This window comes from Cyclospora cayetanensis, unplaced genomic scaffold, assembly GCF_002999335.1.
Source record: "Cyclospora cayetanensis isolate NF1_C8 unplaced genomic scaffold, CcayRef3 CcayRef3_contig_11, whole genome shotgun sequence".
Classification (NCBI taxonomy): Eukaryota; Apicomplexa; class Conoidasida; order Eucoccidiorida; family Eimeriidae; genus Cyclospora; species Cyclospora cayetanensis.
Window position 1 is genome coordinate 374,997 of NW_020312048.1, and position 12,320 is coordinate 387,316.

Here is a 12,320-nt window from a genome sequence, read left to right on the forward strand (position 1 = left end):
TCCCCCTACCCTGACCCTAGTTAGGCTTTCTATCCTTACCAAACTTTACTGGGGGGCATAGTAGACATATATCGCAAAGTCCCGGGACAAAGTACTTTTCCACAGTTACTCTAGCCACACAAACTTCTTATGTTCATCAAGTAGAGAGCACCAGGCACCTGAGCCAAACTTTTCTAGGGGTAAAGAGCCCTGCTGGTTTTAGGGGCCACATGGCCTACTCAGCTTCTAGTGCTTAGTGCGCGCCTTGCACTGCGAGGAAATTCACCGAAGGCGTGAGGTTCTGTTAACTCACTAGATTGGGACGGGCAGTAACTATGGGCAATGATTCGTACCTTTGACTCTGAATAGAGGTATTTATGACTAGAAAGCTAAGCAAACCTCAAGAGTAGCTCTAATGCATCATTCCCGAATAAGGTGTCTGCCCCTTGCCGTCAGCGCCGAATCTCCGGCTCTAAAGGAGAAAACGAACAAGGGGACTGCGACAAGCTGTACCCACGCAGCCCACCCAGTGACACAGATAGATGATGCGCAGCACTTCGTAGGTCGCTTTAATGGGGAGGAAGTTGTGCTTCAAGCAGTGAACTAGTGTAGCACTTGTGCTCTCTGAGTACAGCTATGGTGTGTTTCTTTTAAATGACGACCAGCACCCAACCATACCAATAAATAACTACGGCTTGTAGGCACACGCCAAGAAACAATAATAAACTGAATGGGACGGCTTTGGCTGCCCTGGGGCCTTGTGTTGGTCAAAGATACAAACAGGCACTTTCTACTAGTGGCTTATATTGATTCACAATTGTCTTACCTATTGTCTATAGGATCTGAGCTCTCATACGTTAGATTTGCTGAAGAAAAGTGCTTAAAACATGCTCTAAGGGTAAACTAGCTGATGCTGTGCTGGAAAGGACTCTGTGCAGATTAGTGGAAACACTTGGATGCCTCAACTGCCCTCTAGATGTAAACTCCGAACATGAGGCCATTGAGGAGTACTTTCAACAAATCAATGGCACATTTCTACTAGCTCTTTCATGGCTGTGGAATCAAAGGGCCTTCCCTAGGGTATCGGGGGGGGTGCGGCATAGTCGTGGCCCAACTGGCCTTTCATTCAGTCTGGGGCTTTATGGGTTGAGATTAATGGACGAGATACCTCTTTTGAAAGACTATAAAAGGCATTTCAGCCTTGTGTTGCTTTCTGGTAGGGTATGTGCTAGCGAATACCCCAGAAGGCTTGCTGTTTCCATTGTTCTCCGCAGTATATACTCGAAAGGTAGCACACATTGATGAAACCTTTGTAATTTACGCGATTTAGCCTAGTGGAATGTCCGACATAGCTCGGCTTTTTCTCCGATCAGGTATTTAAGTACCCGACTCATTCAAAATCTAAGTTTATGGTAGAATATTTGCAATGCTGCCACGCATGACCACCAGAGTGCTGGATAGGGGAATATGTAGACGCAAGACACCTGCCGCTGCTTGATATTCCACGCATATCCCTCAAGATTCCATTTAAATATGCCAAAAATTTGTAGGTTCTTAGAGGGGAATTATAATTAAGTGGCCTGTGGATGTGTGTACCAAAAGTCGAGCTGCCTCCTGCATAGAAGGTGGGATTTACGCCCTAGTGCAACATGTGCACAACGCACTCATGATCTGGTAGTCAAAAGTGCTCCATTCATGCGGAGCTCAGCAATGATAATGAAATAACCATAATGGTAGCTCAAATTACCAGGAGGGCGCCAGAGAGGAGAAATTTTCTGCCGCTCCGGGTCAGATGTTTGCCACACTACAAATTGGAGGCCACACCATCTTGAGCAGCAAGCAATCGAGCATACTGCTCAGTAATGTCACACCTGGCTCTTTTTAAGAATACAAAGTTGTTTTTGCGTGTAAGCTGCAACTTTTTCCAGCAACGCCTGCTGGTCTAGCTGGTACGGTTGCCTATTGTGTCCCACACTGGGCTTGCACGGAAGCGACGCTCAAGGACTGGTGAAAGTTGGTGCAATTCGGCCGAACCGCGGCTGTTTGGATTCGAACGCCCTCCTATTTCACACTCTCTTCGACAACTTGCCATCAAGAGAGCAGTGGTGTGTGTTTGTATTTTCGTACCAATAGTGAATTCACCGGTGAGAGGAATCCAGAACCCATGTAAAAAAGTATTGAAGGGACCAAAACATCGATTTGAAAGTCGAGTTTCCTCACGATACGGTGCGGCAATGTTTGAATCCAAGGGAGCAAACATGTGTACTCAAGATCCACATACAACAGGAAGCAATCCTCCTTCCCCTTGTGCACTTCAAGACGGACACTTGGGTGCCCATGGGGCACCGCTATTGCCGACACGTGACCCTTCGGCTAGTCAACTGCGTTCAAAGAATGAAGTTCCACCCAGAGAGCATTCTGGGAAGACCGGCAGTCAGGACCTTCAGCCCCCACCATTCGGTAACCCTTGCTCTTTGACCATACCGAATGACATTACCGCCGGTAGTGCCCAAGCATATAACAATAGCGCTGTTCAACCTGTGGTGCTTCGTTGCAAAGACCTCACGTGTAAGCTCTCCTGGGCCATGTAGCCGTATAAATGACCATACCAGATATTCTACGCACAGACTAATTACAGTTTTAAAAGGCACCTTTATTTGGGCACATGAAAGGCAAATCAAGTGGTTGGCTAACCGAAATAATCATGGTGGGCTTGGCGATTGCAGATTCAGTCGCCCTGCCGCAGGAGAGCCGGTGTACCACGAGAATGTGCAGGAAGTGGTGCGCTTCTCGGAAAGTTGCTGGAAACCGGTCGAATGTAGATAGTGGCCTAACTCAGATGCCACGAAAGAATATTTTGAATCTTGAAGGACTAGAAGTATTCAACCCAGGAGATTGCGGTAAGCACAATGTTTACTCTGATTCCTACTATAAATGTGTGTAAGTAGAGTTTCCTAGACTGGCAAATACGCTGGCATATCTGTACAAACGTGTTGGCGATATTTTTGTAGTTGCCCTGATGGGTAGTAGCGGAGCGGGAAAGTCAACATTGCTTAACTGCCTGAGTGGCAGAATCACGACTGGCGTGGACGGTGAAGTGGAACTAGGTGGTGTACACTGCACTCCTCAACTGTGCAAAAGTGTCAGCTGCTTTATCCAACAAGAAGATCTCATTTACGGATATTTGACGGTGGAAGAGCATTTGTACTTTCAGGTACATGCTCAGGATAATCAACAGTGCAGTCTGGTATCCCATAATTTGTTTCGAATTGTCAGAGCGTACTGCTTTGCAAATGTTCAGTGTAGACATCGTGGGACCAGGAGGTTGGAGTGAATTAAAAAGCAAAGGAGAACTGCGAGATGTCAGCTGACCAGCCAGCACCTGTCCTGCACGACTATTCACTTTGCCTTAGCGCTTCACTCCCGCTTCTTTTGTTTGAAACGTTATTTCTATGCAGGCCCGACTGCGGCTACCTCGAGGAACTACAAAGGATGAGGCGAGACGCTCTACAACCAGCTTGTTGGAATCGTTTGGCTTGGCGCATATATCAAAGTCCTTTATAGGAGGGCCACAGGGAGCTTCGCGAGGGTATGTGGATGACACTCAGGTATTACGCCTGCATAAAGTGGCGTAAAATTGTATCAGGTCTCCGTTTTAGTAGCTTAGTGCTGAGGAAATGACACAAGCAGAGGTGCCTGTGTCTGCCTGTTATGTAATTGCAGCTCTATATCAGGCGGTGAGAAAAAGCGCCTTTGCGTAGCAAGTGAGCTTCTGAGTAAGCCTTCAGTAATTTTCGCGGATGAGCCGACAAGCGGGCTGGATTCGTTCATGGCCAAGGCAGTGTGCGACCAGTTGTACGCGCTGGCAGCAGTGGGCTGCACCGTCGTTTGCACGATTCACCAACCGAGCAGCTCCTGCTTTGCACTTTTTAACAAGGTGTGAACGAATAACCCTTTTAGGATCTTTAGAGGCTTTCATTTCAGCAGGCGCATAAGTAAAATGGGTAATATGTGCCCGAATTATTCCAAGAATCAGGTGCCTTCCCGTTAGCTGTGATTGTGCATGTGACTCAGGTACTCCTCCTGGGAGAAGGCCGCGTCATATACTATGGAGATCGCCTAGCTGCTGTGTCATGGCTAGAGCATATGGGCTGCAAACCTTGTAGAGTAGATGAGAACCCTGCTGAATATATTGTTAAGGCTACAGCACTTGAAGGTCTCGATTCAACAGCGAAAACCAAACGTTTGCATGAATGGGCTCAAGCATGGAAAGCGGACGGGGACAAATTCCTGAGAAACTGGGTAATACTGCTTCGCTGCACTAGGTTCACAACACTCATACACTCCAAGGCTAGATGGGTCCTTTTTGATGACAGCTTACTGTCTACGTGGTCATACGCATCTTGTGGGGTCCGAAGCTATGAGAGCCAGCTGATCATCATAGAGTGCTGTCCACAAATACAGAATGCATATGGCACTGAGCACTGTGTAATTTGTATCAGTGCTACTGCTAATTGCAAAAAGTTACTCAATATTTAGTATCATATGTTGACATTTGGGTTTTATGGCCCACTTCATTATGTATGGACAGGAGAATCAAGGAATTTATGACTTTAAGCAGCGCACTACCACGTTTTCTTCCATACCTGGGATGCTGGTGAGATCACTGTCAGAAACTCCAAGAGTCAATAGCTTAGTCCTACAGTTTCATTTGCGCCTCGTACCCCAGCCAACATTGTCGTTCCTTGGGTAATACTTCAAGCATACGTCTACAGATTTGAAATAATGAATGAAACGTGGTATTCTGCTATCTGCGGGAGAGCTGCTGGGGCTGCATCGAGGCTTTCTTAGTTTTTATTATTTTGTCATGTGAAGGCTAAGCCAGGATGTGATCTGTTGCCTGCAGCATGGAGCCTTCCAGACAGTAGAGGTTGAGGGGTTTGACAGATCAAAACAGTCAGTTGAAAAAGCTCTACTAGCGAAACCCTTTTTTTGCGGTGTGGCTGCGAGTTGAAATAGATATGCACGAGTGTCTCTATTGCCCTAGGGCACAAACGGTAGTGGTGTAAAAGAAAGCAGGATGTACAGATAATTAGGCTTGTGTGAGTCTGGGAAATCGAATAAAGGCGGAGCAGCGAGAAGAATAATGTCAACATCGGGATATCTAGAGGGAATCTTCAAGGCGTATTCCTTTACGTTTGAGCTTACTTTATATATGCAGAAGATCTGGCAGCTTAGAACAAGAATGCCTGCGTCCTCCGGAGGTTTCTGAAAAAGGTGGTGTCGCTGATCGCATGGACGCAATCAGCAATGCTTCCATTGATCCTCACGATGTGCTTCACGCAATATCATCTATCGAAACAGCACGGGACCTTAAAAGGGGACGGCGGATATCACCGTTTACCGAGGCCCTCATTCTGACAAGGCGGGCGCTGCTCCTGCGATGGAGAGACCCGGGTACCTCGTATGTTCGTTTGGCTTCAACATTGGTAACAGCCTTGCTACCCTCTTTCATCTATTTTCAGTAAGTGTGGCCCCAATGATTGATCGATGCTATAGTAATGGTTGGAGCTCCGTCTGTTGATTCTGGGATTGAAGGCAGCATGGACTCTCTAGCCGTCGGCAGCTGGTGCGCTTTTCAAATTGTGGCCTGCATGCACTCAGAATGGGATGGAGCCTTAGCGATGCGTGGAACCGTGTTTCTGCATGCTACCAAATAATCCTCACCCAGGTACCAGCCTTTCATCAATACGATATGCTGTGCTAGACTCCTCCAAAGGTAATAGCTATGCGATACTAGAGAAGTGTTTTAAAGGGTAGTATTAAAGATAGAAGAAAGAACCTCACTGGTCGCGTCATGGCGCTTATACTTTTCGTGCGCAGTCTCTCGCCTGCCTCCTGGCCGTTGCTAGTCTCTTCCCGCAAGCCCGGCCTGTCGCGCAGCGGGAGTTCGAGTCAGGTCAAGCTTGAGCCTTTGTTTTATTGCATTTCGATCCGATTTGCCACTTAGCTGCATACTGACCACTCCACCACCTGAAATGTCATATCGGCACTAGCCTAGCGGTCTAACTGTCTAACGTTGAAGTTTGCAAAGGGCTGCGTTCACCGCATCTCTGTGTCGATTCCAATGGCTTAGGTCGACATGGTTTTTGTGCATGCAGGTGCTATTCGCATGTGGGTACTTTTCATTGGAATATCGACTAGTGATACTTTATTATTTCTCGTGTTTCCCATCATTTTCCACACGTAAGATTCGCCTCCCCTGTAATACCACTGAATTTATCATTTGCAATGATTGCTGGGCAAAGGACAATTATCTTGTTTTGGTGTTATTAAAATTGCACTTAATGGACGTACATGACATTTCCTACCACAGGATCGCTTTTTGGATCATGGGATTGGCCTCCACAGCCGCAAAGTTCTTTTCGTCACTGTGCGTCCTACTACTTGCTGTCCTCTCCCTTCAGTCGTTTGGATACTTCATCTCTGCTCTAGTGCACGATGTAAGGCCATTACTTAATTCTTTCATGGCAATAGCCAGAGGCCATGCGAGTTTGTGCAAGAATATATGATTTCGGATTGTGAGAATCTAGTAAAGTTTCAATCTTGAGGGCTCAAGTGGCAAGCAAGCTATGCATTGCCCTTTAGCTGCCTTACAAATAATTGCCCTTCATTTCCCAAAGGCGTGTTTTGTGTCCGACAAGAGGCCTTTTCTTGGGAGGAGTGTCCTGACCCTGGAAATCCGCAGCTGCACGATGCGATGTAACCTCTCAGGAAGTTGTTGCTCTTGCCTTGACACAAATTACCCAAGTAGTTCTCGCTCTATTGTCCGGGTTTATGACCCAGATTGATCAATTGAGCGGTTTTTGGAGGGTTATTGCAGTAAGACATGCTGTAAAATAAATTTGCCGCGCCTCAAAAGTTTCTAGTCGAATTCAAAAGTGAGTCCTACTGCATATTAATATCCTGAGTGCGCGTATTGGTGGCTTTTCCCAGGCTTTGTCTCCTTTTAGATATGCTCTAGCGGACTTCAGCTTGACAATTATCGAGAATGAGCACTTCGTTGGTGAAGAAGGACAACGAGTGCTTGGCGATGACGTACGTTTTAACGGAGTGTGAAATAGCCATGGCAGTTTGGATCAAAGGATAATCATCTATACGAATATGATTTTTTGATCAGTGCATTACGCTGTTCGTTTTACAGTTCCTCGAGAAGACATTTGGGATCAAACGAGATACGTTCTACAGTAACCTGTGGGCTCTTGCTGCTCTTATCATTTTGTAGGTCTATCTACATCGTACTTTCCTTTGAGTGTTCCGGTAAAGCTGCACTCGTGTACTCCTTCGTGCATGGGTACCCGATTCCGGGAACTTGTGTATGTTTTCAGGCCACGCCTTCTAGCTTTGTGTATCATGGAGTATCAAGCACGGAGAACAAAAGAGAATGCTTGATCTTACATATGTAGAGACCCAGAGCCTTTATTTGATAAAAGTCGATTGGCTTAACTATACCAAAGTTAATACTGCTCCGCGAGTGCCGAAGTTGGAACGGTCCTCCAGGGACATTTCACGAGAAAAGCGGTATTGAAGCATAACAAATTTACTTTGCTGGAATGTGTACGAATATGTTTCTACGAATGAGCAGTCCTGAAAATTGTAGCAGATCAGCGACATTTGGCCTTCACATATTTAGGAATTTCGAACCACGGTTGGATTTGACTCATCAATGTAAAAGGCCGTTTTCCTGCATATTTATTCGAATTCTTCGAATTTTAATCTCCATATCACTGTATACAAGTTGCCTTAGGCCTCCTGAGGTAGAAGCGAAATTGCTTGCAGCATCATACTTTGAGGGAAGCAAGGCTCCTAAGAATTTTCGCAGGAAATACCTAGAAGATTTCTATGCAATGAGACAAGGAGGGCCCTCATAGTATGTCCTTATTGGAGCACCATTTCAAGCATCCTAGAGAAACTGTCTTTTGCCGCACTCACAAATGCATTGCTGCCTTCTAACTTTGTTTAAATGCGCGTTTACATCATTTTGGCACGTACACAATTAAACCCACAAATGGAGTGTTTTCTACCCAATGTAGTAGTCGTGTACTACACTGCAATCCTGTTGGGTCCATTTCTTCAACAGGGTTTTTGATTTGAACTCAAGAGTGTGAGTAACAAAGCTGGGCGCTACTTCGAGGGCCAAATCTCATTGAGAATAAATGGCGTGCGAAAAAGTGAATGGACCGGAACCACAATCTTTCAGCTCTGGAACAGCATGTTGTTGTAGGTCTCTTCCCTACAGACTCTTTTTTCCATTTATTGACACACGTTTTATGCTCTCAATAGAACCTGCCAACAACATGAGAGAATTATTTAAACCTTTGTTCTTCTGACCACCCATAAAAGCAGGTCAGGGGCGCCATATTTCGGCTTTATCTGCCAACAAATATTCTTACAGAGATATTTGGAGCCGGCCTAAACCAATGCCTATAGCACCCCTGTCTACCATTATTTTACTTTTAAAGCAGGGGCTGATATAAGTGTGCTTAACGAGGGTAAAGGTATGTATAAAGCAACACTTTTCAGCACAGATTTCTGGAGTCCGAATGTAGTCAATTACAACACAAATTGGGGAAACTGCTTATGAAATACCCCAGTTTGGTGCCAACGAGCTTAATAGACTTAGAAAAAAACATACGTTTACAAAACAATATAGTTTTACATTCGAGTAGTCACTAGCTAGCAGTTGCTGAACAGACGTAAAACTAGCACCAAACGTCAAAAGCCTAGCTTTGCGGTTTCAAGGAAACTCTACCAAAATCAGATTTTGCACCTGATAACACCCCGAATCTGGCGTTTTTACAAAGATTGCGGACTCCATAGGCAGGTCAAGTAGTCGCAACAGGCTCATCCAGTTTATCTCGCTCTCCAGGTAGGCTTGTGGCGCAAAACAGCCCAAGCATGCACATTCTAGAACACATCGTGACATGAATTACTTACTAAGGCAGTTTGTAGCCATACAAAAAACCGGATCGGATGTGACTAGGTCTTGCATAGAACAGCGCAATGTATATGCGTGCTTGAAAAAATTATGTGTGCACGAACAAAAACTGGTTTTCCTTGGCGGGTCCACTCCAATGTTGCCCATACAAGATCACACATCTGATAAGATCCCTCCCCGTGCGACTGGACGGCACTTTGGCAGAAAAGTCATGACAGCGGAGATTGAGATAGCAGCTTATCAGTTCAACAGTGCGCAAGTTGATCGTACGCTTTGAATACGGTACGTAACAATTTATCACAGCTGTGTCGAGACTTGTGCAAGCGAATCTAATAAATTATGCAATTGAGGACGAGGACATTCGAGGCCAGTTAAGGCTCTAGTACCAGCATTATTTACATTCTAGTATTGGCTGCAAGAATCAAGCGTAGAAGCGAGAAATTCTTGCTCGACAACTTTCCCTTAACTCGGACTTCGAACTCTTCACATACTTTAGCTTTTCACAATGTGACACGATGCAGCTGCATCGTAACAATAGAGCGTTAGCCCTTGTAAAAATAAGCATGTCCTATGTCAGCAACTTATTAGTATTATCCATAGAAGAAAGATTATTTTGTTTATTGCAAACTACGAAGGATGATGTGTTACTTCCAGGGTTGCCAAGGAACTGAATTGCCTGGTTCGTTCGCGACGTCTGCGGCGTTGATAAGCAATAGATGATCAAGAATTCCCAACGAATTTTCACTTTCGGCTGGCTTAGTAGCTTATATTCAGTTTGGTTGCCTGGTCAGAGTTGACCTTCATGAGCTTCCTCATGGTAGCAAACGCTTCAAATGCATCAGGCTCGAATGTTCATAGAGCTAGGATGACGCCATTTTGTATAACTGAAAGGTTTTGATGCCACAATTTTCTCTTAAAGCACCCCTCACAGTGTCTTGTGATTGTGCCCGGCATGTGTATATATATGTCTTGTTAATAATGCTTGCGTATTGACTGCAAAGTGTATTTTCAAAATAGAGCTATTTACCAAGCGTGCTAATGCTAGCTTACGTGGGCAACGGAATGTCCTCCCTTTTCAAAGTGCATTGGCTAGTTTGTATCTGCTTCCTTTAGCAGTACATCTAAAACAAGGAGCTCTAGGGAGGGGAAGTATGTTCGTGATGCGCACAGGGTAAAGTACTTGGGTAAATGTGTACTGCAACTTCTGCACTCTGTAGACCATAAAAGGGGTGACTTTAGTGACTGTGGAAAGGAAAGAGGAACAGCCTTTTATAGCAATATTGCAGATGAGAGAGTCTTCCCGCATCGGAGCAAATTGTTGTTCTCATTTTTATAATGCTTGTCAGAAGAGGAGATCCTTCAGGGAGTCTAGCTACTGTTGCACTGAACAAGACGCTACGGATTCCTTTCCATAATGGGTTACTTCTGGAATTTCTCGCACAATGGCATCGAAAAGCGAAAATTCGAATAAGCCTAAGCTGCTTTCCAGTCCACGATATTTATCGGTGTCGCACTGACTAACTAAGAAGTAGCTTCCCACGGATGTGACTACGTATCTTGAAGCCACCACTCGATTCTGAATACTTCATATATCGGATTTCAGCAAGCTTCCGCCATTTCCGGCTGCGCTATTTCAATCTCGCTTTTATATATGAATGTCCACCGAAGCCTGTGAACCCATCTAGGTCTTGAAACCCCTTCCATTGCGACTTGGGAGTTGTCTACAGATCTACTTATCTGCCTCACCGCATAGTCTTGTTCTATGCCTTCAATGCCTCCAAAGCTTGTGTAGGCATGCAAGTTATACGCTAGTTTGTAGAACGCGGGGAGCTTTTATGCCGATGTTCAAGCCAGCAGATAGCTGCCAAGATTACCCATAGGGTTAAATATTCGATCTTCGGCAAAGCCAGCCCACCTGAAGAGAACAAAGACTCCTTTCGAGTGTCTTGATTCTCCTGTCAAATAGTCTTACTAAAATTGTAGACTGTGCTGTTCTTGAGCTTGGCGCATCCCTGATATCTTTTGGTTTTTCTTCTTCAAGAATTTTTGCCGAGTTAGTACATTTATTGTAAGTTTTATTTGAAACTTCAAAGCAAGCGCTTATAGGAAAGTAAGTAGAAACACGGCCGTGCACATTGCCGCAGTGACCCCGGCATGTTGATCACAAAAGATTTGTACGTACATGAGTGCACACACCCATGGGCTCATCAAAAACGGTGACAGAAAGACAAGTATGCAATTTTGCGACCATAGAACTACGCAACTTGGATTTGCTTCGCAAATTACTGGTAGATCTCTGAATTGTTCGCACAAGTCCTGTGGGTCTCGTGACGTAATATCGCATTTTACTATCTTAGCTTATCATTGACTGAAAGGTGTTTTTCAGAATAAAGCTGTTTTACCAGGCATGCCAGTGCCTTGCAGGTAAACGTGGGTGCCTCGTGTGTGAGAGGCTGAGGTCCTTTCAAGAGAGTTCAAAATGTTCAGCATGCAGGTGCGGTCAGTTCTGCCACTCCGCAGTGCTATTACCTTCGCAATGCGGGGAATGAGATAATACCGTCGTTTGTCTCGCAACATGCCGACAAGTATTGACATTAGTACTTTCTCTGGTGTCCATGTTCGGCGAAGGTGACCAGCTTGAACAGCAATGCATAGTGCAATCCCCAAGATCGAAGCAATTAAAAGAATGCACCGAGTTTGTATTTCAATCAGTGGTTCTTGCATTTGCCGACCTGTTATCAACAATTTGAGAATCTGGACTAGCGATCCCGTGCTCCCCCCTGTCTGCGGCTATGTGTAGACGTTCACTTCATGCGGTCTTAAGTGTAACTGAACAAATTGCGCTCTGATTATGGCCCCTTACAAACCCTTTACGTAGACCGCGGGCAATCACTTCATATTTAGAATACATGGAAAGCAAAAATTTTATCGGCCTCTATTTCTGAAGGTGTTATAAATCTGCTTGCTCTGCCCTCCAATGTATCCGCGCGCACGGCTAGTGAAACAGCACATTTTCATCAGGCTAAGATACACCTCAACACTTTCCACCACAATAGTCAACTTTAATTAACAATCAGTAAGGGAACTGCTAATTGGGTCGCCTGTCTGTATATCTTATCATTGCACAGTATCATGACCTTCGCTCAACAAGACGCAGTGTTTTGTATCCGTCTGTGTTGGGTCCTAAACGCAACAACTTCTGTATACTTGGATAATTCAAAGTGTGCAACCCCGCTCAATCTGGGTGCCCAAGTCCCTCATATAGAGAATTCTGAGTGGCGGGGTCGAGGGATAGCGAGAACATTTTTTGCACAACGCCCAGTAACTTTCTTGCAAGTTTGCA

General features: G+C 45.2%; 1 protein-coding gene across 1 annotated transcript; it reads left to right on the forward strand.

Moving 5' to 3' along the window:
- The first annotated feature begins 1,709 nt into the window (after nucleotides 1-1,709).
- LOC34617530 (protein white) lies at nucleotides 1,710-7,264 on the forward strand. The gene is made up of 16 exons (XM_026334780.1): nucleotides 1,710-1,759; nucleotides 1,908-1,986; nucleotides 2,163-2,547; nucleotides 2,706-2,879; nucleotides 2,991-3,193; nucleotides 3,438-3,568; nucleotides 3,703-3,862; nucleotides 4,054-4,281; nucleotides 5,148-5,503; nucleotides 5,644-5,710; nucleotides 5,863-5,938; nucleotides 6,141-6,225; nucleotides 6,356-6,482; nucleotides 6,754-6,861; nucleotides 6,976-7,077; nucleotides 7,184-7,264. Exons 1-16 carry the CDS (start codon nucleotides 1,710-1,712, stop codon nucleotides 7,262-7,264), a joined length of 2,412 nt encoding a protein of 803 aa, XP_026190565.1.
- The last annotated feature ends 5,056 nt before the right edge of the window (nucleotides 7,265-12,320 follow it).